This window comes from Nerophis ophidion, linkage group LG21, assembly GCF_033978795.1.
Source record: "Nerophis ophidion isolate RoL-2023_Sa linkage group LG21, RoL_Noph_v1.0, whole genome shotgun sequence".
Taxonomy (NCBI): domain Eukaryota; kingdom Metazoa; phylum Chordata; class Actinopteri; order Syngnathiformes; family Syngnathidae; genus Nerophis; species Nerophis ophidion.
Window position 1 is genome coordinate 29,113,257 of NC_084631.1, and position 26,699 is coordinate 29,139,955.

Here is a 26,699-nt window from a genome sequence, read left to right on the forward strand (position 1 = left end):
AAAGGAAAAGTACAAGGAAACAAAACCACGACTGTTCCTGACAGTCCTGCTCCATCAGGTCTTAACAGGGGTCGGATTGATTCAACTTTTGAAAAAAACAACTAACTTTTTATATTCCCCTTGTAATGTTTCCCACCAATGTCTTTGAATACATTGAAATCACAATCAGTCATTTATGGCCACCTTACTCACTCTTCCTTGTCATTTCAAAGTAAAAAAACATGAATAAATAATTGCATTATTATCAATCAATCAATCAATCAATCAATCAATCAATCAATGTTAATTTATATAGCCCTAAATCACAAGTGTCTCAAAGGGCTGCACAAGTCACAACGACATTCTCGGTTCTGATCTCACATTATTATTATATTATGAACATTTACCGTCGATCATAATATTTTATTAGAACGTATCAAAACACGAATTGGTATGTCAGACTTAGCCCTGTCTTGGTTTAACTCTTATCGTACTGACAGGATGCAGTGCCATAACATTGTGACCTCGGACTACGTTAAGGTAACGTGTTGAGTTCCCCAGGGTTCGGTCCTTGGCCCTGCACTCTTCAGCATCTACATGCTGCCGCCAGGTGACATCATACGCAAATACGGTGTTAGCTTTCACTGTTATGCTGATGACACCCAACTCTACATGCCTCTAAAGCTGACCAACACGCCGGACTGTAGTCAGCTGGAGGCGTGTCTTAATGAAATTAAACAATGGATGTCCGCTAACTTTTTGCACCTCAATGCCAAAAAAACGGAAATGCTGATTATCGGTCCTGCTAGACACCGACCTCTATTTAATAATACAACTCTAACATTTGACAACCAAACAATTAAACAAGGCGACACGGTAAAGAATCTGGGTATTATCTTCGACCCAACTCTCTCCTTTGAGTCACACATTAAAAGCGTTACTAAAACGGCCTTCTTTCATCTCCGTAATATCGCTAAAATTCGCTCCATTCTGTCCAATAAGACGCTGAGATCATTATCCATGCGTTTGTTACGTCTCGCCTCGACTACTGTAACGTATTATTTTCGGGTCTGCCCATGTCTAGCATTAAACGATTACAGTTGGTACAAAATGCGGCTGCTAGACTTTTGACAAGAACAAGAAAGTTTGATCACATCACGCCTATACTGGCTCACCTGCACTGGCTTCCTGTGCACTTAAGATGTGACTTTAAGGTTTTACTACTTACATATAAAATACTACACGGTCTAGCTCCATCCTATCTTGCCGATTGTATTGTACCATATGTCCCGGCAAGAAATCTGCGTTCAAAGGACTCCGGCTTATTAGTGATTCCCAAAGCCTAAAAAAAGTCTGCGGGCTATAGAGCGTTTTCATTTCGGGCTCCAGTACTCTGGAATGCCTTCCCGGTAACAGTTTGAGATGCCACCTCAGTAGAAGCATTTAAGTCTCACCTTAAAACTCATTTGTATACTCTAGCCTTTAAATAGACTCCCTTTTTAGACCAGTTGATCTGCCGTTTCTTTTCTTTTTCTCCTATGTCCCACTCTCCCTTGTGGAGGGGGTCCGGTCCGATCCGGTGGCCATGTACTGCTTGCCTGTGTATCGGCTGGGGACATCTCTGTGCTGCTGATCCGCCTCCGCTTGGGATGTTTTCCTGCTGGCTGCGCTGTGAACGGGACTCTCGCTGCTGTGTTGGATGCGCTTTGGACTGGACTCTCGCGACTGTGTTGGATCCATTATGGATTGAACTTTCACAGTATCATGTTAGACCCGCTCGACATCCATTGCTTTCCTCCTCTCCAAGGTTCTCATAGTCATCATTGTCACCGACGTCCCACCGGGTGTGAGTTTTCCTTGCCCTTATGTGAGCCTACCGAGGATGTCGTAGTGGTTTATGTTGTGGTTTGTGCAGCCCTTTGAGACACTAGTGATTTAGGGATGTATAAGTAAACATTGATTGATTTTTTTTTCTCTCTCTCTCTGGCACTCAGCTCCCTTATCTCTCCTGCTTGCTTCTTTGTTTTGTCTTGTCTTAACTTTCTTGTTGCCTCTTTTGGCACTGCTCTCCGAATCTAAACATTGGAACTATTTAACTGGCCTCAACAAAATCTTGGGTTTGGGGAAACCTGCTGTCGTGATGAAGCGGTTGTTGCTGGACACACAACGGACTCTTGGGAGAAGAAGGAGGGCCGCGTGCCTGGCGACGCTTTTCTGTCGAGGACGTGAAGATATCCACCTATTCGGAATCATGACAACAGGACATCTGTTGATTGGAGTAAGCGTTGCTCTGGTTTGTCGACAAATTGGAAGTTGCTGGCAGTCTTCAAAGTACCCCAAAGCTGCCACAAATGATTGGATGATGCGGGAAGAACTGTGGATTACATCAGACTGTCTACCGGAGTTTTGAGGACCAGTCATAGACAATTTAGAGTGAAAAGCAAATTTTATTTTCACCCGCATAAAAAAATAATTCTAACTTGGATTGTTTTCCTGGCTTCGAGACTCTCCCGAAGGACAGCGCAGCGAAGACACAACAAACTCCCTTCTTGTCTTGCATGGACACACACCTGTTGTTGTTGACTTTGGACTAGCGACTGCAATACATCAAGGCCACGGAACAGAGAAACACTACAGGCTTACACACACACACACACACACACACACACACACACATCCACAAAAATATACGCCACACATACACATCCCATCCCCCCCCAAACCAACGCCCTCGACGCAAATCCCATAGGGGTGATGAATGGATGGTCAGCGCCTGAGAGCTGCGACCTACCACCATGACCTTGAACTACCTTCCCTCTGTTGCTAGATATCTTGAGATGCATGTTGTAATATGTATATTTGCTTTGCTATGGAGGTTGTTTTCCCACTCCAGACTGGGCCCCCTTAGAGCCCAGTCTGGATTGTATTTTTTTAGTCATCCTTCCCCAGCATTTACCCTTTTCCCATCTTTTACGGGGCGCCTTATGGCGACCCATCAGCGTTCTTGTTCTGTAACCCTGTACACTGTTTGTTTATCTAATCTTGAACAGGTTTGTGCTGAAAACAGAGTTTTGTTGTACTTGAACAAAGTTTCGTTGTACTTGTGCAATGACAATAAAGACCTATCCTATCCTATGTTCATATTAGCATTTATGATAGCTAGCGATTAGTGTGTTGATTGCAAGTTAGTGATTAGCGGCGCAAGATGCCATCTGACGATCAGGGCGCAAGCTGTTCGCTCGCTATTAGCATTGCTATACTGTGTTATTTGAATATCTTAGTTTTGCACAATAACAATGTACTTTTAGGACCAGTTTATTGTAATATATAAAATGGAGGCCCCCACTCCATCAGTGTTGGGGGGGTCCTAGGCCTGGAAAATCTTGACGACCCCTAAATGACGAAGCTGTGGGTAAATGACCTTGATAGTATTGCAAGATTCCCTGAATTATTCAAAAATTGTTTCTGGTGAATACAATTAATCACAATGGCTGTTTTTGTGCCTATTTAATTGTTTCTACGCAATGTCCTTTGCAGTGAACAATTGTATCTGGTAGTCCAACAATACTGAAGCTACAGTATGTCCCTCGATACCTCGATGTGTGTGTCACTCTAAGAACAACAAAATGTGACCGACGCAGCTGCCAAATGTCTTATTCTATGAGTACATACCAAAATGGATACATGGATGATACAGCAGAGGATTGGGAGAATGTCATGTGGTCAGATGAAACCAAAATAGAACTTTTTGGGATAAACTCAACTCGTCGCGTTTGGAGGAAGAAGACTACTGAGTTGCATCCCAAGAACACCACACCTACTGTGAAGCATGGGGGTGGAAATATCATGCTTTGGGGCTTTTTTTCTGCTAAGGGGACAGGACGATTGAGCCGTATTAAGGTAAGAATGAATGGGGCCATGTATCGTGAGATTTTGAGCCAAAACCTCCTACCATCAGTGAGAGCTTTGAATGGTTGACCAAATACTTATTTTCTACCATAATTTAAAAATAAATTATTCAAAATTCATATCAATCCGTGGCTGACTAAATACTTTTTTGCCCCACTGTATTCTTGTCTTCATGAAAGAAAGGAATCTATATGTGTTAAACATGCTTGTATTATCAATAAACACCATTAACTTGTTAACAAAAATGTTTCTTTCATTAATAAATAAATATAAATTATAAATATGAATGAGGTCGATCTCCTCGACTTGGTCAATTGAAAAGTAACTCCCCTGCAGAAAAAGTGTGGGCACCTCTGCTCTAGTAAGTATTTATTTATGATATTTAATGCCAGCTACAATGCAAACATGTACTTTATGTTGTGCAATACATTTTAATGGACTAAATTTACTTTGAACATTTCTATATAAAATGGTGATGCTACCAGAGCACACTGCACAAAGATGGGGGAAATGTTTTATTTTGCAATGATAGCATTAAAAATGCTCCAGGGAGCCACTAGGGCGGCACTAAAGTGAGCCGCTGGTTGCTGACCCCCGTTTTAGAAAGAATTATGGTCAGAAAAAGAATCACACAAAAAGTGTCCAAAAACCGAGGCATTCACTTGGATTTACGCGCGTAATAAAACCCAACAAAACGTACACAGAACACGTTTTAATGTATATTTTAGGTCCAAGTGTTGAGGATTTGTTCCACAGGGCAAATGCAAACTGTAAACAATTATTTGGACAAGAAAAAGTCACAGTTGTCGTCAATGTCTTTCCAAGAGAAAATTAGATATACAGTATGTACATTTGCTTGAAAGCAGTAGGAACATTTATCTCTTCTTTTAAACTAAAAGGGTAACACATCAACAAACATCAAAGGAGGGTATTTCGCAGCAAACAACTAGGACAGTGCTGGTCACAGAACAATACTGCAGTGGCAGAGAGGTATATTCAAGTAGATTGTTTCATATGTCCGATTCCCCTGAACATCGCACAGTGCTAAGCCAAGCAGCTCAGTAACAGTATTTCCCAAAAGAGGATCAGGTCCCAAGTGAAAGTAAATGCTACTTTGTTTTAGAATTTTTCCCAATCATTGACACATCTTTCTCCTTTTCTATGCCTTCTAAATAGTAAAAAACTGCTATCAAGCGGGGGCTAACAAAGAAATGGCCTATTTAAACCATCCAACAAGCTTTTATGTACATTCTGTAAGTATGTATGTCATGCTAACATCTAACATTTATTTTTTATTTAAAAAATGTCTTTCCTGTGCTACTTTCTGCAAGTAATCATGGCGGACTTTGCGAGTGCAGACTACTTTGGGACAAATAATTGAGAATCGTATTTTTTTTAGCCCGAATATACAGAGGAGGAGCTCCAACTTTTAGAATAGAATTGCATACACTTGGTTAATATATTTTTTAGAGCGCATTATCTGCATTATAAGCCGCCTCTTGCTAGCAGTTTTTCACTATTTACAATGCACCAAAAAAAGAAAAATGTGCACTATTGTCTCACACAATGATTGTGGATGATTCTACAAAAAAATAGAGCGGTTCTCCTCAAAGTGGTGGAACAAAACAAGCAAACAGGTGTTCTTAAATAGGCTAAACCGCTGAAAAAATATTCAACGTGGATTATTGTTCTGAAAATGTATATGAACATGCACGGCTGAAGGGTCTCATAAAAAGGAGAACCTGATCTGAAGCCAGTTTTTGCATTTCTACTAAAGTGAAAGTGACTCCATTAGGCTATTTGTCGCACACTAATTGGACTGGAGCTTTGCCTAAGAGTCTCTCCTGAGTGTTGTGGGACAAGGGGCACTGTGTGTGTGTGTGTGTGTGTTACGTGGACAGCAGTGTGCTCCTCCCCCTCCGCTCACTGTCCTTCCTCCTCACGCAGGAACTGGAAGACCGATGAGAAGTCCTTATTGGCGTAGCCCCGGGAGCACATGACTCTGAAGATCTGGTGGGCCAGGGAACCGAGAGGGACCGGCGTCTTGGTGTTGGTGGCCGTGTTTTGGGCCAAGCCCAGATCCTGGGCGCCACGTTGGGAAGAGAATTGGTGGTCAGCGATACGCTATGAAGTCCATACCTTTATTATGACCATGCTCCACAAAGAACATAAGGACCATGAAATATACCAAGCGGGCACTAAATGTATCAGCTGGTGCCTGAGATTAAAGTAGCGCGGCTCAGACATGTTGACAATGTGGAGGCAGGCAGCCAGAGTCCGTAAAAGAGCAGTAAAATGAGATGAAACAATAAAACACAATTGAACATGCAATGAGGAATTCATCAGAAATGGCCTGGATGCAGTCAAACCATTTAGTCTTGGATGCTGGTCACATTTATCCGACCTTTCACCCACCAAAATAAAAAGAATAGAAATATGACCGTGCCATATGTTGGCTGTAGGCACGATCACAGGATGCAGAGAACGCAAGTGAAGTGCGGGCAGAAGTACTTTTTGAGCACATTTAACAATACCATGGTGACCGTGATAAATATGATAATCATGATAATTTTGGTCATAATAACTGTGATGCGAATGTTTTTTATATCACATATAGTCACATTTCCATCCTTTTAATTTTTAGGGACCGCAATGTCCCTATTGTTTACAATGGGACAGAGGACCCTATTGTTCTTTGTGCGTCTTATTCTTTATTGTTCCGCCGCCTCTTCCAGCTGTAATTTGACCCCCTTAACATATTTCAAAACTCACCAAATTTCACACACACATCAGAACTGGCGAAAATTGCCATCTAATAAAAAAAAAAAAACAACCCCAAAAATCAAAATTGTGCTCTAGCGCCCCCCTAGGAAAAAAAACAAAACAGACTGCTTGTAACTTCCGTTAGCAATGTCGTAGAGACATGAAACAAAAACCTGTATGTAGGGCTGACTTAGACCTACATTTCTTAATTTTAACTTCTAGGGCAAAAATCAACAAAAATTTGCAAAAACCCCTTCAAAGCAAAATTTGCCTAAAAATGCAATTTTTGCCTCTTTGCGCTATAATTTGAGGCCCTTAAAATGCTTCAAAACTCACCAAACTCGACACACACATCAGGGCTGGCAAAAATTGCAATATAATAAAAAAATCAAACCCAAACTCTAAATTGCGCTTAAAACAAAGAAAAAACTGCTCCTAGAAAGAAAACACAGACAAAACTACTTCCGGTAGGAATGTCTGAGCCACATGAAACAAAAACTTTTATGTAGGTCTCACTTTTAGTAATTAAAATTCTTCAGCAAAAATCAACAGGAAGTTGGCAGTTACCCCTTCAAAACAAAAGTTTTGTAAAAACCTGTCACCTTTTTTCAAACATTATCTCCTCTGAGCGCGTTTGTCGTGTCGGCTTCAAACTCGCACAGGAGAGAGATTGAACCTTTCTGATTAAAAGTTATCAAGATTACTGCTCCGGTTTTGATTTTACGCACCTTCAAAGAACTCCTGCGCTAAATTTCCTAAAATATGTAATTTTTGCCTCTTTGAGCTGTAAATTGACCCCCTTAAATTACTTCAAAGTGCAAGTTAAAGCTCTACTATGCAAAGCGAAAGCCATTTATCAACAACATCCAGAAACGCCGAGCTGTAATTTGACCCCCTTAACATGCTTCAAAACACACCAAATTTTACACACACATCAGGACTGGCGAAAATTGCCATCTAATAAAAAAACAAAAAACAAAAACAAAATTGCGCTCTAGCGCCCCCTAGGAAAAACACAGACAAAACTGCTTGTAACTTCCGTTTGGAATGTCGTAGGGACATAAAAAATTATACCTGTATGTAGGGCTGACTTAGACCAACATTTCATACACTCACTTCTTTCAGCAAAAATCAACAGGAAGTTGGCAAAAACTCCTTAAAAACAAAATTTTCCTAAAAAATTTCTTTTTTGCCAGTGTGTCGATGTTAAGATAGTACGTGGAGCTGCCAAGTCTATCTGTTTGCTAATAGTAGCTACTATTCATGCATCTTCTAACGCTTATCCGGGTTTGGGTCGCGGAGGCAGCAGCCAAAGCGGGCCCGACCAACGCTGCTTGCAGCTTTAATTTATTTTATTGTTTCAGCTGAAACAATATAGTCTTGGATGCTGGTCACATTTGTCTGACATGGACCTCTTTTTTTTTATGCCACTAAAATAAAAAGAATATAAATGCGGCTATGCCGAATGTTGGCTGTAGGTGTGATCACAGGATGCAGAGAAGGCAAGTGAAGTGCAGGCAGAATAATTTTTCGAGCACATTTAACAATACCATGGTGATCGTGATAATTTTCGTCATAACTGTAATGAGAATTTTTTTTATATGAAATATAGTCACACTTTTCATTTTGGTGGGGGAAAAAGGTTTCAGTTTAAGCAATCTAGTCTTGAATGATGGTCAGATTTGTCTGACCTGGACCTTTTTTTTTTCACCAATCAAAATAAAAATGTGACTATACCATATTTCGGCGCGATCACAGGATGCAGAGAAGGCAAGCAAAGAGCAGGCAGAAGAACTTGTTAAGCACATTTAACAATATTATGGTGACTATCATAATTATGATAATTTTGGTCAAAATAACGGATATTAAATTTTTATATTGTTACAACCCTCCTTCTGGCTGCACTTTGCTTGCATTCTCTGCATCCTGTGGTCACACCGACAGCTGACATTTGGAATAGTCACATTTTAATTATTTTTATTTTGGTGGTGGTTGTTCCAGGTCAAACAAAGATGTGCATAAAATGTTCCAATTCTGATTTTAAGCTACTTATGTTTTTCCTCTGCTTTCATAGGTGACGTCATGAAAAGCTAAAGAAAAAAAAAATCCATCTTATCACACGTGCACGTTTTGAGATTTGGGTTTGCAAATCGTACAACAATTAGGGGGCCACGCCGAAGTAAAACTGAAAACGAGCCCTTTACCTTGGCCATTAGCGTGGTTCCGAAGCCTCCCTGGTAGTTGTTGGCGGAGGGCACTCCCTCCATGACGCCGGGGACGGGGTTGTACGTGTCACTGGACCAACAGCGGCCCGAGGACATGTTGAGGATCTTTGCCAGAAGCTTGGGGTCCAAACCCAGTCTGGGAGGAAGGAAGACATGGAGAGTTGTTTTTGGACCAGGACAAGATCTACTCTGGGAGATTATTTCTGGTGGATACTGCTTTTCAAGCTGTACAAAGACTACTTTAAAATGGAGACGTGTGAATTGCTCATCATCAAAACATATGACTGAAGTACATTGCAGGCTTGAAACGTCAAGTCCTTCAAAGGACGGGTACAGAAGACACTGCTTTTTGGCACAGATACAATCCCCCCGCCCCCCTGTGAAATCCAACGGTGGCCCAAAAATAACATCCAATGGTGAAATGTTACGGTATCAGACAGCTCTTTACACTTGGCGATCACTCCAGCAGCACTGAGGGCAGACTCAGCCAAACTCCCTCTAAATCAGTGATCCATGTACCACTAGTGGTACATGGCCTACAACTAGTGCAGTAGTGGCTAAAGTGTGGCTCAGCAGTTAATTCTTTAACGGCCTGTGGCACATTCTAAAAATACCATTAAAAATGTGGAATAAAGGGCAAACAAGATAAATGTAACAAGAAAGATTTGCAATTTTGACACTAATAACTGGAGACGTCCGATAATAATCGGCCGATAAATGCTTTAAAATGTAATATGGGAAATTATCGGCATCAGTTTCAAAAAAGGAAAATTTATGACTTTTTAAAACGCTGCTGTTGGGAGTGGTAGACGGACGTAGAAGTAAAGAGCACCAATAAACCTTAAAGGCACTGCCTTTGCGTGCCGGCCCAATCACATAATACCTACGGCTTTTCACACACACAAGTGAATGCCAGTCATACTTGGTCACCAGCCATACAGGTCACACTGAGGGTGGCCGTATAAACAACTTTAACACTGTTACAAATATGCACCACACTGTGAACCCACACCAAACAAGACTGACAAACACATTTCGGGAGAACATTCGCACCGTAACACAACATAAACACAACAGAACAAATACCCAGAACCCCTTGCAGAACTAACTCTTCCGGGACGCTACAATATACACCCCCCCCTACGTGAACTCCATGGTGTTCAGGGATGAATAGTCTCTCCTATTGCTATTGTACTATTTTTTCAGCTATAGTTACATTAGTCATTAGTAATGTAGCAACCTAGTTTTGAATGGCAGGGTCCCTGCTATTACATGTTGATAGGGGTTAGGGTTTGGGTTATATTATAAGTTTGACTTCTTTCTGCTCATTTTCAGTCATGCTAAATGTTGTTGCATATATTTCAAACGAATTAAATAAATAATACAATGAAAGGAAATTAAATATGTGAATGGTCATTCTTTTAACTGATCCAAAGACTATCCAAGTGGCCACAAACAATGGGGTTGGGAGCCACTTAGTGTTTTTAAGCAGTTGAATTGCATTGACAAGTTGACAAATACAAAATTTAATGCATTTTTGCACAAAAAGAGCCAGAAACCCCATCTTTAGATGTTTGATGACAACTAGCCGAGAGACAGCTCTTATCTCAAAACAGTCTCAAGTTGAGGTACCACTGTATTAAAGGCTGAAATTGGGTTACAAACAAAAGCTTTTCTAGCAGTAAATGTGACAGCACAGCCCACATTGAACTTCTTACCAGCATCAAGAAGAGCTAGCTAGCTAAGAATCTAAACAATATAGCTTTTACTACACTCTTTTTAAGGCTAACAACTGGTTTGTAACAAAGCCGTTTTAAAAAGCCAAGAAGACAAATACTGAGGACATGAAAAGTCCTCACCTCAAGTTCAACCGTTACTCCAGAGAAGACTACACAGGTGAGCTTCGAAAGTTTGCATATCACAATTGGGGTGATGGCACCCTTGTGGTGTGGAGAAAGTGTGACAACTAACAGACAAATCTTTCTATGAGACTATGTAGTGCGACACAAATCAAACGGATAAGGGATGATGCAAGACTGAGCGAGGCAATGGGAAGTAAAAGATGGAGAAAGATGGAGGGCGTCAGATGACCCCCGTTGAACCTGGCGCCCGGCTGCGACCATTCCTCAGCGTTAATAGCTGAAGGCTTTGTAACGCTGGCTAATGCAGTATTGATGTTTAGCAGCATGTCTATCCTTCATCATCCTTTTCTCGTGGAAAAAAAGTGGAGGGGGTGAAGTGGTTTAAGCAGCACTGGGGAGCCATAAACCTCACTGTCACTGCTCTTTTTTTTTAATGCATGTCTCAACGACTAGAACGGAGATGCTAAGCCAAGCACACGCAAACCCCTAAAACACATGTAACACGAAGAAAACAACTCAACTAAAATTTGCAACTCCGGTAGGAATGGCGTGTGAATGCCCGATGTGCGCAAGTTGCCGAACCGCCGATACCTGTGAGTGGAAGTGAAATGCTTGATTTTCCAGAGTGGGTGGAGTGTGTGGATGTTTTTAATGATTACAATCGCTTGAGAAAAGTGGCATATGGGTTTGTATGTTGCCCATTCATTGTCAATGGGGAGAAAATTCCTGGTCATTTCGGCAAACATGCTGGCTTGTATGGCAGGGCGAGCGGAGTATGTTGATATTGGAACGGTTCAAATCGGATAGTGTGGGCTATGCAGTAGATTGTATAATGCCCATTCATTGTAAATGGGGAGAAAATTGTGTTAAAACCGGGAATTTTTGCAAAGGGAAAAAATGTTTTGCGTTCAATATATCAGATGAGTAGTGTAGGTGGATGGTTGAAAGGTCGGAATCGGGTTTAAAAATGGCGCAAAATTTCGAGAATTCAGGTCATTGTAGAACTATGAATATGTTCATTCATTTGAATGGGGATTTCCCGGAAATGTGGGAATTTCAGGAAAATTTAAAAATCTTTGAAAATAGAGATGTCTAAAAATATCAGCCTGCCGATAAGAGCTTTAAAATGCAATATCAGAAATTATCGTATTTTTTGGATTATAAATCGCTCCGGAGTATATATCGCACCGGCCGAAAATGCATAATAAAGAAGGGAAAAAAACATATATACGTCACACTGGAGTATAAGTCGCATTTTTGGGGGAAATTTATTTGATAAAATCCAACACCAAGTATAGGCATTTGAAAGGCAATTTAAAATAAATAAAAAATAGTGAACAACAGGCTGAATAAGTGTACAATATATGACGCATAAAAAACCAACTGAGAACGTGCCTGGTATGGTAACGTAACATATTATGGTAAGAGTCATTCAAATAACTATAACATATAGAACATGCTATACGTTTACCAAACAATCTGTCACTCCTAATCGATAAATCCGATGAAATCTTCTTCCTCGATGTGGCTTCTAAACAACTCTGCCAACTCCAAAGGTATGCGCCGCTTCCTCTTGTCGTTTCCTGCTGCATATTTTACTACGTCCAGCTTGTAATCTGCAGTACATGATTTCCTTTTCGGTGCCATTTTTGTTCAGCCCTTCTCAGTTTTTATAAATTACCGCCAACGATGAAATGATCCATTTTAATAGCTACGGCAGTAGCATATAGACGATAGCATTCCATGACCCACAATGCACTTCAGCCAAGGCCCTCCCCCGCCGAATTATTATTGGTTGACGTGTAAGTGACGATTGCTGACATTTTCTTTGTCTCTTCCGCGAATGAGATAAATAATATTATTTGATATTGTTTAATCTGCAGTAAATGATTTCCTTATCGGTGCCATTTTTGTTCAGCCCTTCTCAGTTTTTATAAGTTACCGCCAACGAAAAATGATTCAATTTAACAGCTACGGCAGTAGCATATAGCAGTTAGCATTCCATGACCCACAATGCACTTCTGCCATCAGAATCAGAATCAGACACTTTATTAATCCCAGAGGGGAAATTTAAATTTTCAGCACAATCCCATTCAAGGTCAGACAAACATTTTAGGGAGACAGAACAGGATCGCTGACGGGTCTGCCAACTTGCGGCGACCCTTACAAAAAAGGTGAGATACATAAAGTTAAACAAGAGGAGGGAATGGGAGAAAAAAATAAAAAATAAAATTAAAAAATCGGTCTAAGCCTGGGCCCCTCGAGAGGGGGTCCAGACTGAGGCCAAAGGAAAAAAACAACTCATAGCCACATCCCTCTTACTTGTGTGTAAGAGGGAAACATCAAACATCAAAAAAGACAAAGGACGTTAAAATAGCATAGCTGATGCAACCAGACACTTCTACATACAGCTATGAATAAAAACTAAAAGAAACATATACACTGTGGTGGCCTCTGCGGTGTTCCACACCATCGTCTGCTGGGGTGGAGGGAGCATGACCAGAGCCCCTCCGGCCACCACCCCTCCGACCACCACCTATCATTCATTCATCATTCATTCACCAGTGTGAGCGGCACCAGGGGCAAGGGTGAATTGTCCTGCCCAAGGACACAACGGCAGAGGCTTGGATGTCAAGAGGCGGGGAGCGGACCTGCAACCCTGAGGTTTCTGGCAAGGCCGCTCTATCCACTACGCCAGTGGTCACCAACCTTTTTGAAACCAAGAGCTACTTCTTGGGTACTGATTAATGCAAAGGGCTACCAACCAGTTTGATACACACTTAAATAAATTGCCAGAAATAACCAATTTGCTCAATTTACCTTTAATAAATAAATCTATATATATTAAAAAAATGGGTATTTCTGTCTGTCATTCCGTCGTACATTTTTTTTCCTTTTACAGAAGGTTTTTTGTAGGGAATAAATGATGAAAAAAACACTTCATTGAACGGTTTAAAAGAGGAAAAAAAAGAAAATTAAATTTTGAAACATAGTTTATCTTCAATTTCGACTCTTTAAAATTCAAAATTCAACCAAAAAAAATGAAAAGAAAAACGAGCTAATTCGAATCTTTTTGAAAAAATAAAAAAAATAATTTATGGAACATCATTAGTAATTTTTCCTAATTAAGATACATTTTACAATTTTGATGACATGTTTAAAATCCAATCTGCACTTTGTCAGAATATATAACAAATTGGACCAAGCTATATTTCTAACAAAGACAAATTATTATTTCTTCTAGATTTTCCAGAACCAACATTTTAAAAGAAATTCAAAAGACTTTGAAATAAGATTTAAATTTGATTCTAAAGATTTTCTAGATTTGCCAGAATAATTTTTTGGAATTTTAATCATAATAAGTTTTAAGAAATATTTCACAAATATTCTTTGTCGAAAAAACATAAGATAAAATGAAGAATTAAATTAAAATGTATTTATTATTCTTTACAATAAAAAATATACATTTACTTGAACATTGATTTAAATTGTCAGGAAAGAAGAGGAAAGAATTTAAAAGGTAAAAAGGTATATGTGTATAAAATCCTAAAAGGTTGCATTTTTTCTCAAAAATTGTCTTCCTGAAAGTTATAAGAAGCAAAGTAAAAAATTAAATGAATTTATTTAAACAAGTGAAGACCAAGTCTTTAAAATATTTTCGCTGATTTAAAAATTTTATTTGAGTTTTGTCTATCTTAGAATTAAAAATGTCGAGTAAAGCGAGACCAGCTTGCTAGTAAGTACATAAAATTAAAAAAAATTGAGGCAGCTCACTGGTAAGTGCTGCTATTTGAGCTATTTTTAGAACAGGCCAGTGGGCTACCTTATCTGGTCCTTACGGGCTACTTGGTGCCCGCGGGCACCGCGTTGGTGACCCGTGCACTACGCCATACCGCAGATAGGGCGGGTCGTCAAACCAGGAAGGGAAGTCAGACAGGGAATTTTCAAGCGAAATGTACGAACCCCGTTTCCATATGAGTTGGGAAATTGTGTTAGATGTAAATATAAACGGAATACAATGATTTGCAAATAATTTTCAACCCATATTCAGTTGAATATGCTACAAAGACAACATATTTGATGTTCAAACTGATAAACATTTTTTTTTTTGCAAATAATCATTAACTTTAGAATTTGATGCCAGCAACAAGAGACAAAGAAGTTGGGAAAGGTGGCAATAAATACTGATAAAGTTTAGGAATGCTCATAAAACACTTATTTGGAACATCCCACAGATGTGCAGGCTAATTGGGAACAGGTGGGTGCCATGATTGGGTACAAAAACAGCTTCCATGAAATGCTAAGTAAATCACAAACAAGGATGGGGCGAGGGTCACCCCTTTATCCACAATTGCGTGAGCAAATAGTCAAAGAGTTTAAGAACAATGTTTCTCAAAGTGCAATTGCAAGAAATTTAGGGATTTCAACATCTACGGTCAATAATATCATCCAAAGGTTCAGAGAATCTGGAGAAACCACTCCACGTAAGCGGCATGGCTGGAAACCAACATTGAATGATCGGGACCTTCGATCCCTCAGACGACACTGTATCAAAAACAGACATCTATCTCTAAAGGTTATCACCACATTGGCTCAGGAACACTTCAGAAAACCACTGTCATTAAATACAGTTGGTCGCTACATCTGTAAGTGCAAGTTAAAGCTCTACTATGCAAAGCGAAAGCCATTTATCAACACCATCCAGAAACGCCGCCGGCTTCTAAGATGGACTGGTGCAAAGTGGAAAAGTGTTCTGTGGTTTGACGAGTCCACATTTCCAAATTGTTTTTGGAAATATTCAACATCGTGTCATGCGGACCAAAGGGGAAGCAAACCATCCAGACTGTTATCGACGCAAAGTTCAAAAGCCAGCATCTGTGATGGTATGGGGGTGCATTAGTGCCCAAGGCATTGGTAACTTACACATCTGTGAAGGCACCGTTAATGCCCATCCATCCATTTCCTACCGCTTATTCCCTTTGGGGTCGCAGGGGGCGCTGGCGCCTATCTCAGCTACAATCGGGCGGATGGCGGGGTACACCCTGGACAAGTCGCCACCTCATTGCAGGGCCAACACAGATAGACAGACAACATTCACACTCACATTCACACACTAGGGCCAATTTAGTGTTGCCAATCAACCTATCCCCAGGTGCATGTTTTTGGAAGTGGTAGGAAGCCGGAGTACCCGGAGGGAACCCACGCATTCACGGGGAGAACATGCAAACTCCACACAGAAAGATCCCGAGCCTGGATTTGAACCCAGGACTGCAGGACCTTCGTATTGTGAAGCAGACGCACTAACCCCTCTGTCACCGTGAAGCCAGGCACCGTTAATGCTGAAAGGTAAATACAGGTTTTGGAACCACACATGCTGCCATTTAAGCGCCGTCTTTTTCATGGACGCCCCTGCTTATTTCAGCAAGACAATACCAAGCCACATTCAGCACGTGTTACAACAGCGTGGCTTCGTAAAAAAAGAGTGCGGGTACTATCCTGGCCCGCCTGCAGTCCAGACCTGTCGCCCATCGAAAATGTGTGGGGCATTATGAAGCGTAAAATACGACAGCGGAGACCCCGGACTGTTGAACGACTGAAGCTATACATAAATCAAGAATGAGAAAGAATTCCACTTTCAAAGCTTCAACAATTAGTTTCCTCAGTTCCCAAACGTTTATTGAGTGTTGTTAAAAGAAAAGGTGATTTAACACAGTGGTGAACATGCCCTTTCCCAACTACTTTGGCATGTGTTGCAGCCATGAAATTCTAAGTTATTTATTATTTGAAAAAAAAATAAAATAAAGTTTATGAGTTTGAACATCAAATATCTTGTCTATGTTTTGCATTCAATTGAATATGGGTTAAAAAGGATTTGCAAATCATTGCATTCCGTTTATATTTACATGTAACACAATTTCCCAACTCATATGGAAAGGGTGTTTGTACGACAAAGTAAGAAGATCATAACCGCATAATTAAGTAAAGTCACTTACTTTGCGCTGACCACTTCTAGTAGGACCATAGAACCATTACCGTCCATTACATCGTCGATTGGGAATTAAAAAGTGCCTGCCTACAAATGTATTTGATACATGTTGTATTTGCACAGCTATGTTATTTATTTTAGGTAGAAAGAATATTTTTCTCTTGTATTTATACTATGTAATTATGTACTACTGAAAAAGTTTATTTTCTGTGCTGTAAATACCCACCTTGACTAACTGGGTTAATAAAAGTGCCACTGCTACAGTTGTCATTCATTTCAATTTCAGGGAATATTGCTCAAAAATGAATATCTTTACATGTATACTTTCACCGGAAAATATATCGAGATATATATCGAAATAGAGTTTAGACAGAAATATATAGAGCAATATATCGATATATTTGATCTATCACGGGTTTGTCTCTATGCGATTTAGAAAATGAATATATCGTGAAATTCGAGTATACGTTCTCACACAGTTGCTTTTAGCTGCGGGCATGGGTTTCCAACTATTTCTTGTCTCTCCTTCTCACAGAGACTTAAAACAAGCGCACCTTCTTACACAACGTCACATGCCCTCCCTGGGCAGAGAGGTAGCTACATGGGTAACATTAGCTGTGATGCTAACGGTGCGCTGCGAGTGGTAATGAGAGAAAGAAGGTACGAATCTGGTAACAAATGGAGGAAAAATTAATTCCAATGGCGGTGGTTTGGCGTCAAAAGGGAATATGTTCAACATCTATGCGGCAAAAGCGTTGCTACAAAAAGTAGCATTACTGCTAATTTATGGCATCATTTGAAAAGTATCCCGCTAGAAAATGAAGAGTGCTTGCAACTCCATGTCAACATCTTCTTTTCATGCCACACACACAAAATGCCAAAGCAACAATTTCCAGATCAACACCGTATGAATAAAAAAAATCAACAATAGAAGGAGATAACGTCAGCAGGAACTTACCACAGAATGAAGGACATACTCTATTTGTTTTTTTATTATGCAGCTCATTTTTCTGACAGTTTTTGAAATGTCTTGTGTGACATCGAGCACAAAAGTGCACTTTATTTGTTTGTAACTATTACTGTGGAGTTCTTTACAAAAAGTGCACTTTAATTTAGTGTTGTTTTGATACGTCATCTTAGTGACATCCTGCACAAAAGTGCACTAATAGCTTGTTTTAAAATGTCTCTGACAATCTTGCACTTTCTGTTTTGGAAATTGAGGTGGCGACTTGTCCAAGGTGTACCACGCCTAACGCCCGAATGCAGATGAGATAGGCTCCAGCGACCTCCCACAACCCCAAAAGGGACAAGCGGTTGTAAATGGATGGATAGAAATTACATGAATGTTTTTGCTGCCGTTTAATAAATACAGTTTTGCAAAATTGACTTGTGATTTCCCTCTGCATGAAAGTTTAAAATGAGCATATACAGTATTAATGCAGTATGAACAACAATGTTTAAATGTAGACACAGAATCATCATACTGCTGTGATTATATGCATCAAGAGTTCATTCAAGGCTAAGGTAGGGCTGGGCGATATGGCCTTTTTTTAATTATTTTAATATTTTTAGGCCTATCGCGATATACGATATATATCTCAATATTTTGCCTTGGCCTTGAATGAACACTTGATACATATAATCACAGCAGTATGATGATTCTATGTGTATACAACAAAACATTCTTGTTCATACTGCATTAATATATGTTACTTTTAAACATTCATTCAGAGAAGGAAATCACAATTAAAGGCCTACTGAAATTAGATTTTCTTATTCAAACGGGGATAGCAGGTCCAATCTATGTGTCATACTTGATCATTTAGCGATATTGCCATATTTTTGCTGAAGGGATTTAGTAGAGAACATTGACGATAAAGTTCGCTCCTTTAGGTCGCTAATAAAAAAGCCTTGCCTTTATCGGAAGTAGCAGACGATGTGCGCGTGACGTCACGGGTTGTAGAGCTCCTCACATCCTCACATTGTTTACAATCATAGACACCAGCAGCTAGAGCGATTTGGACGGAGAAAGCGACAATTTTTCCATTAATTTGAGCGGGGATGAAATATTCGTGGATGAGGATAGTGAAGGACAAGAAATTTTTTTGAAAAAAGTAAAAAATTAAAAAAAGTTAAAAAGAAAAGGCGAGGACAGTGGGAGCGATTCAGATGTTATTAGACACATTTACTAAGATAATTCTGGAAAATCCCTTATCTGCTTATTGTGTTATTAGTGTTTTAGTGAGATTATATGGTACCTGAAAGTCGGAGTGGTGTGGCCACGGGTGTGGTGACCGCTAGTTTCTCCGGTGGGAGGAGGTAATAGTCCGCAGCAGCTGCAGGGGGATGCAAGCTCCGCTCATAACTACCGTAAGAGCCGACTTATTACCACAATTTTCTCACAGAAACCTACCGGTTGACATGTGGTCGGGAACCATGTTCGCTTGACCGCTCTGTTACATAGTAAAGCTTCACCTTTGGGAATTTTAAACAAGGAAACACCGGCTGTGTTTGTGTGGCTAAAGGCAGCCGCAATACACCGCTTCCCACCTACATCTTTCTACTTTGACGTCTCCATTAATAATTGAACAAATTGCAAAAGATTCAGCAAAACAGACGTCCAGATTACTGTGTAATTATGCGATTAAAGCAGACTACTTATAGCTTGGATCGGGCTGGAAAAAAATGTCCGCTACAACCCGAGACGTCAAACGCACACGTCATCATACCGCAACGTTTTCAACAGGCCACTTTGCGGGCAATTTAAAATTGCAATTTAGTAAACTAAAAAGGCTGCATTAGCATGTGTTGCAATGTTAAGATTTCATAATTGATATATAAACTATCAGACTGCGTGGTCGGTAGTAGTGGGTTTCAGTAGGCCTTTAAGTCAATTGACCAAAACTGATATTATTAAACAGTTATTAAGCAGTGGCACAAACGTTCATGTCATTTCCAAAACAGAAAGTGCAAGATTGTCAGAGACATTTTAAGTGTCAAATAAAAATGAGCTGCATAATAGAAAATCAAATAGTATTCGTCCTTCGCTATGTGGAAGGTTACTACGGACGTTATGAAATTCTCTTCATTCTCTAGCAGGTGACTTTTCAAATGATGCTACATGTTAGCAGTGATGCTACTTTTTATAGCAACGCTTGTGCCGCATGCTTGACTTATTACGGTTGTCTGTTCGACATATTCCCACTTGAAGCCAAACCACCGCCAGACGATGGACTCCCCGCTGTTTTTCTAGGGGGTTAATTCTTCCTTCATTCGCACCTTCTTTCTCTCGTATTACCACTCGCACGGCTCTGCTAGCATCACAGCTAACGTTACCCACGCTGCTACCTCTCTGCTCCGCGAGGGCGTATAGGTATGTGACGTATGACGTGACAGTATGTGACGTGTGTAAGAAGGTGAGCCTGCTTGTCTGTGAGAAGGAGAGACAGGAAAGAGTGTGAAGAGCCTGTAGTGTAATGCCTGCAGCTAAAAGCAACTGCGTGAGAACGTATACTCGAATATCACGATATAGTCATTTTCTATATCGCACAGAGACAAACCCACGATATATAGTGTATATCAATATATCGCCCAGCCCTAGGCTAAGGCAAAATATCGTGATATACATCGTTTATCGTGACATAAAAAATATTGAAATATTAATAAAAGGCCATATCGTCCAGCCCTAATCGAGATATACTTTTTCGTCGATATCGTCCAGCCCTACCTGCAGTAACCTGGCCTTTTAAGCCCTACAGTTCACCTTCAGAGCAGCCCTCTTTGAAGCCCACTCGAGGGGTTTCCGTTGAGAAACTCAAATACCGACTTCCCACTACAACTGGAACGCGTCAAAGCGTCCGGTTTCGCCGTACTTCCATTGTTTTTATCCCTGTGTTGCATTTTGTGTTTGGTGAAGCGGCGTGTGTCTTGGACGTGCGCCCCTGTCGGCTGGCGTACAGTGGAGCGGGTGTAACTCCAGCGTCTGTCACTGCCGGTGTCGTGAATGTACGCCATTAAAAAAGGCCAGCCAGTGTTACTTACTGGCCCTTTAAATGGGCTCCGCTCTCAATGTGACTGTTAAACCGTCACACGTCCTCACAGCCGCCCTCCTTCCACCTGCCTCTCATTCTGCCAATCGCTTTTTATTAGCAACTAATTAATGTTGCATTTATGTCTCTCTCCCTCCATGTCTCTTTTGTTTCTTTATAAACCCTCTGATTTGGAAACGTAGCATCGGTGACGTTTTGCCTGTGATGGCTTTTTCAGAGTCAGCCTCCTTTCCACAAGGGGACATATGTTCGACATCGCCCCCCTTCCCTCCCTCCCACGCGGCCCCTCCCTGTGTTCCGGGTCAGCAGCTGAAAAGGTTACGGGCCGGGCTACAATAAAGCGCGTCCGAGCGCGCAGATCATTTGTTATGGCGAGCGCAGACGCTGACGGCGAGCTGTTGTCCTCTGTTAACGATAAATCAATGGATTTCCATCTCAAACACACACGTTACCACTCCGAGTGTTTCCTCGCTCGTGGTAATTTGCGTGGCGAAGGCGACATGTCACGCTTTAACAAGACTGACATCGTCACACAGACGCGTTGGATTAAAGAAATGTGTCGGCATGGAAGCCAACAGGAAAAAAAGGGTGTTTATGGGTTAGCAGGTGGGTTTCGTTTGCAGCACTGATAATGTCGGTTTCACTGCAATTAGCTCCTCATCCTCATGCCATGCCCACTCCTGTTTATTAGCACACTAAAGAGGTAATGAGCGCACACAAGCTTTAATAGTATCATTTAGAGGGGCGACGTGCACATTTATAAGCTCTAATCGATTAATTTGGGCGCCGGCGAAAGGGAGATTTAATTCCTCTTAACAGGAAATGTGTGTGTGTGTCGTGACCTTTTCAAAATGACCTGCACTGTGTGCGCAAGCTAGCACAGTAGCGCAAATAAATCCTCCTCTCTCAGGTCCATGTACATCATTAAAATCCTCTTTTTGCCACTCTATATTTCCCCGCAGGCCTAACAGTATATATAACCCTTCCTCTTCCCTGACGCCAAATACATGCACAAATGACTTTAAGCGCAAATGAGGGATTAAAAAGAGGAGAATAAAATGGAAGGATGTAGCACAAATAGGGATGGCGCTTGTGTGTGCGCTGGTAATTGTCATGCGTGGCCCGTCCTTTGCGCTCGGAGAACGTCATGCTCCGGTGGAGACGGCCCGAGCCGCCATCTGAGATCGACAAATTAGCTCCCTGAAAAGTGTGTGTGCGAGACAGAGAAAAAGTGTGTGCCTGTGGGACAGGGAAAGCTGGCTCTATTAGCCAAGTCTTGCATGACAACATCTTATTTTGGCTTGTATTAAGCAGGTGTAAGACAAGGTTGGCTTCCAAAACTGGGAGCAAACTTGCAGCAGATTCCTAAAAACACTACTGTGCTTTTCTTGTATAGAGCAGTGGTTCTCAAATGAGGGTACGCGTACCCTTGGGGTTACTTGAAGGTATGCCAAGGGGAACATCACTGAAAAGAGGTTGAGAACCACTGGTATAGAGGAACTTGAACCAGTGTCAACTAAGCCTGTGCCTGTCGGTCAGTATCGGCTGATTTTTGTGAAAAAGTGCCTGATCGCCATTTCAAATCCTCTGTTTTGATTTTTAGTCCTCCAGTGGACAAGCGTATAGCAGTTTACTATGTGTCTCCAATCAAGGTGTGGTGCCACTCCACTGAGCTAATAATCACCTAAATTGGACTGCGTTTCTTAATATCTTATGTAAGCCTAGGCGATATATCGCAGGTTTGTCTCTGTGCGATATAGATAATGACTATATCGTAATATTCAAGTACATGTTCTAGACTAAAAAAACTCCTTTGTCCCACATGCCATTAGACTGTACAACTCCTCTCTGGGGAGGGGTGGGAAGTACTAAGATAACAGGGGATGCAAAACAATAACAGTGCGATAGTTTTTTCATAACATGGTCACTACTGCCTAGTTTCGCTTGTTATATTCTTATGTTACTGTTATATTTTTATTCCCATTGTTGCTTTTCATTTTTATTCTTATTGTAATATTTTTTTATTTTGTTTCCATTTATACCCCCATTATTCACCTTTTACTTTTTAAATTGATCTCAACTCTGTACACTAATGCTGGAATTTTTATTTTCCTGAAGGAAATCTCCTGAAGGAATCAATAAAGTACTATCTATCTATCTCACGCAGTTGCTTTTAGCTGCGGGCATTACACTGCAGGCTCTTCCCACTCTTTCTTGTCCCTCCTCACGGAGACATAAAAACAAGCGCACCTTCTTACATAAGTCACAGACGCATACGCCCTCGCGGAGCAGAGAGGTAGCTGCATGGGCAACATTAACTGTTGTGTAAGTGGTAATACGAGGGAAAGAAGGTGCGAATCTGGTAACAAATGAAAGAAAAACTAATTCTCAAGAAAAACAGCAGGGGGTTCATCGTCTGGCGGTGGTTTGGTGTCAAGTGGGAATATGTCGAACAGACAACTATAATTTGTCAAGTGCGGGGCAAAAGCATTGTTACAAAAAATAGCATTACTGCTAATATGTAACATTAGAAAAGTCCCCCGCTAGAGAATGAAGAGTGTTTGAAACTCCGCATGTCAACATCTCCATTCGGTGCCACACCAACAAAATGTCAAGGCAACCATTTCTACATCAACACCGTATAAAAAAAATAGTCCGCAGGAACCTACCACATAGTGAAGGACTAACGCTATTTGATTTCCTATTATGCAGCTCATTTTTATTTGACAATTATTGAAATATATTGTGACATCATGCACAAAAGTGCACTTTATTTGTTTTAAACTATTGTAGTGGTGTTCTGTACAAAAAGTGCACTTTAATTTAGTGTTGTTTTGATAATTCATCTAAAGTGCACTAATAGCTTGTTTTACAAAGTTTGACCATCTTATACTTTGTGTTTTGGAATTTAAATGAATGTTTGTGCCACTGCTTAATAACTGTTTAATAAATACTGTTTGGTCAATTGACTTAGTTGTGATATACCTCTCTGCATGAAAGTTTAAAATGAGCATATATTAATGCAGTAAGAACAACAATGATTTAATGGGGCGGCATAGCTCAGTTGGTAAAGTGGCCGTGCCAGCAACTTGAGGGTTTCAGGTTCGATTCCCGCTTCCACCATCCTAGTCACTGCCGTTGTGTCCTTGGGCAAGACACTTTACCCACCTGCTCCCAGTGCCACCCACACTGGTTTAACTGTAACTTAGATATTGGTTTTCACTATGTAAAGCGCTTTGAGTCACAAGAGAAAAGTGCTATATAAATATACTTCACTTCCCAATGTAGACACATAGAATCATCCTACTGCTGTGATTATATGCATCAAGTGTTCATTCAAAGCTAAGGCAAAATATCGAGATATACATCGTGTATCGTGACATGGCCTAAAAATATTGAGATATTAAAAAAAGGCCATATCGCCTAGCCCTGATCTTATGTACATTCTCACTGGAGGACGAGGTGAAACAGAGTTGAACAACATGACCTAAAAAGTATATAGTGATAGGTATCGTAGCCTCGTGCGATAACGACATATATCACGATGAATGGAACCATTTTAAAACGGGTTACAAGGGCTCCTAATTTGGCTGCTGACGTATGATGCGTCATTTCCAGTTATAACATTTTGTCATGGATGGATGGATGGTTAATATCTGGTTACTGCAACATGGTTTTATCAACACTTCTGTTTAAATGTATTGAACACGTATTCTTCGTTTTTCAGATATTTTACATAAGTTTTGGCCGATACTACAAATGCTGAAATGTTTTTTGATGATTAAAAACTTTTGATCTAATCACTATAGTATCGACAAATGTATGCACTGATTCCACACTTGGTATCGTTACGGTCGATATTTGTAACAATCCGCCCACGTTTACACTCAAGAGCTCTCGCTTAGCGGTTAACATATCCTACGACAGTGTTCAGTGTTGCATGTTTAGTCATTCGTCATCTTCCAGTGATAATGGTACTTGTAGGAAACAGTTTATTGGATGCCATGGAGACTTTGCGCTGTGGAGGGTTGATAGCTCACTGGTAAGGATGCTACTGCACATTGAGAACACATTTTTTTTCGTGTCACTGTCAAATGTGCGCGACACAGCTCGAATGTGTTATCAACTAGCATTATCGCGATGAGACGATAGTATAAGCCCAAACCTATATCGGTAATATCGTATATCGCCAAATCCTGGTTAAACATATTACAAACAGAGGGCACGGTAATAGCTAAGCTAACCGCTAAGGACTTTGAGGGCAAAAAGCTAAGTATTTTAAAGGGTAGTAGATATTAATTTCTGCTTTTTGAATTTGCTTTGCTCAAATAAGGAGCTCGTGTGAATATTGTGCTGATATTGTTAAAGTGTGATCGGTATTGTGTTCAGCTGATCTCACTCATGGACGATCTGTATCAGAATCGGCAGCCTAAAACCCTGATTGAAAAATCCCTAGGGTGTACAAACATTTGAAGACCCTTGTATTTACATTTTAACCTAATAAAGGGGATGACGTGGCGCAGTCAGGAGAGTCGCTGTGCCAGTAACCGGAGGGTTCCTGGTTCAATCCCCACCGTCTACCATCCTAGTCACGTCTGTTGTGTCCTTGAGCAAGACAATTAACCCTTGATTCTGATGGGTCGTGGTTAGCGCCTTGCATGGCAGCTTCCGCCATCAGTTTGTGAATGTGTGTGTGGATGGGTGAATGTGGAAATAGTGTCAAAGCGCTTTGAAATCCTTAAAAAAAGGTGATAAGCGCTATACAGGTATAACCCATTTACCATTTAAAGGACATTCCTATGTTTCGCATACCAGGACTGTTTTCTTCAGAAAAGTCGAGCTAATAAAAGAAATAGACCGACAACAAACTGCTTCTCAAAATAATAATGTTCCCCGCTGGTCCTTAACTTTCTGGAAACGTGGAACAATTTAGTTCTGTGTTAACAATGTCGAAGCCTGTAAGGAAGCATCAGTGATCTCTTGAAGAGCTTTTAAATATGTAAACAATCAGTCATATTGATGGGCTTTATGAAGGTATTATAAAGATAAAGAAGTGTGTGTGTGTTTGCGCAGCATGGCGGTGTGTAAATCCATGTTGCTCCCTTAATGCCTCCATATTTCTGCGGCCCAGCGATGGGATTTATGTGCAACTGCTCATGCCAATTTTCTCTTCTGTCTCAGCATGGATAAATCAGCCGCACTAGCGCAGCTGCACTCGGCCCGCGTGCACGCACACTAAAAGCAGGTGCGCCGTGGCATTTAAGTCGCTAAAGCCGTAAAAAACACCTAATATTAACACGATGAAGGCAGGAAGCGCTTGACAAGGGGGATATTTAGATGCTTAATAATTTACGCCGTCCTTTCCTGGCCATGGGAGATAACTCACTACGAACATTTCATTCCCTACGTCTGAATAATGACGATTCTTCAGCGACATTATTTTATACATCTAGAAACTCATCTGACTCACTGTCCTATCAGCAGTCCCCTAAAGTAAGGTCTTAAGTGGGTGGTGTCCAGTGACAGGGTCTGGGTGAGCTCTCAATCAGCAGATGTAAATGAGAGACAGTGACTCCACCCCCTCATCCATCTTTTTCTCCTGGGGACCATGGTGACCTCCTTTGCACTTCCAGAAAATAAACTCATGTGTACACATATGTACTATAATAAGGCATATTTCAAGCGGGTTACAAAGAATCCTAATTGAGTATCCGGTAACATATCGAGTCATATTCAATCGTAATGCTTGATCAATTTACCATTCCTAGCTGCTTCCTTTCTGCTGTAACACTATTCTTTCCACACTTCTGTTAAAATGTACTCCGCATTTATTTTTCTGTTGTTTGGATATTTCTCATGAGTTCTGGGCGATACTACTTTGGGTATCGACCCACTCATACCAAGTAGTTACAGGGGCAGTATTGGT

At 40.7% G+C, this 26,699-nt stretch overlaps 1 protein-coding gene across 2 annotated transcripts in view; it reads right to left on the reverse strand.

Moving 5' to 3' along the window:
• The window catches only part of hibadha (3-hydroxyisobutyrate dehydrogenase a), a 99,510-nt gene that overhangs the window by 25,151 nt on the left and 47,660 nt on the right, over nucleotides 1-26,699 (reverse strand). Inside the window, exons 7-8 of one of the 2 annotated variants that reach the window (XM_061882454.1) lie at nucleotides 8,856-9,012; nucleotides 4,586-5,970 (exon numbers count right to left, since the gene is read on the reverse strand). In XM_061882454.1, coding sequence (XP_061738438.1) covers nucleotides 5,812-5,970; nucleotides 8,856-9,012 — 316 coding nt within the window. In that variant the 3' untranslated portion in view covers nucleotides 4,586-5,811. Of the gene's footprint in view, nucleotides 1-4,585; nucleotides 5,971-8,855; nucleotides 9,013-26,699 lie in introns of those variants that run through there. The other variant, XM_061882453.1, reaches the window with a different exon arrangement.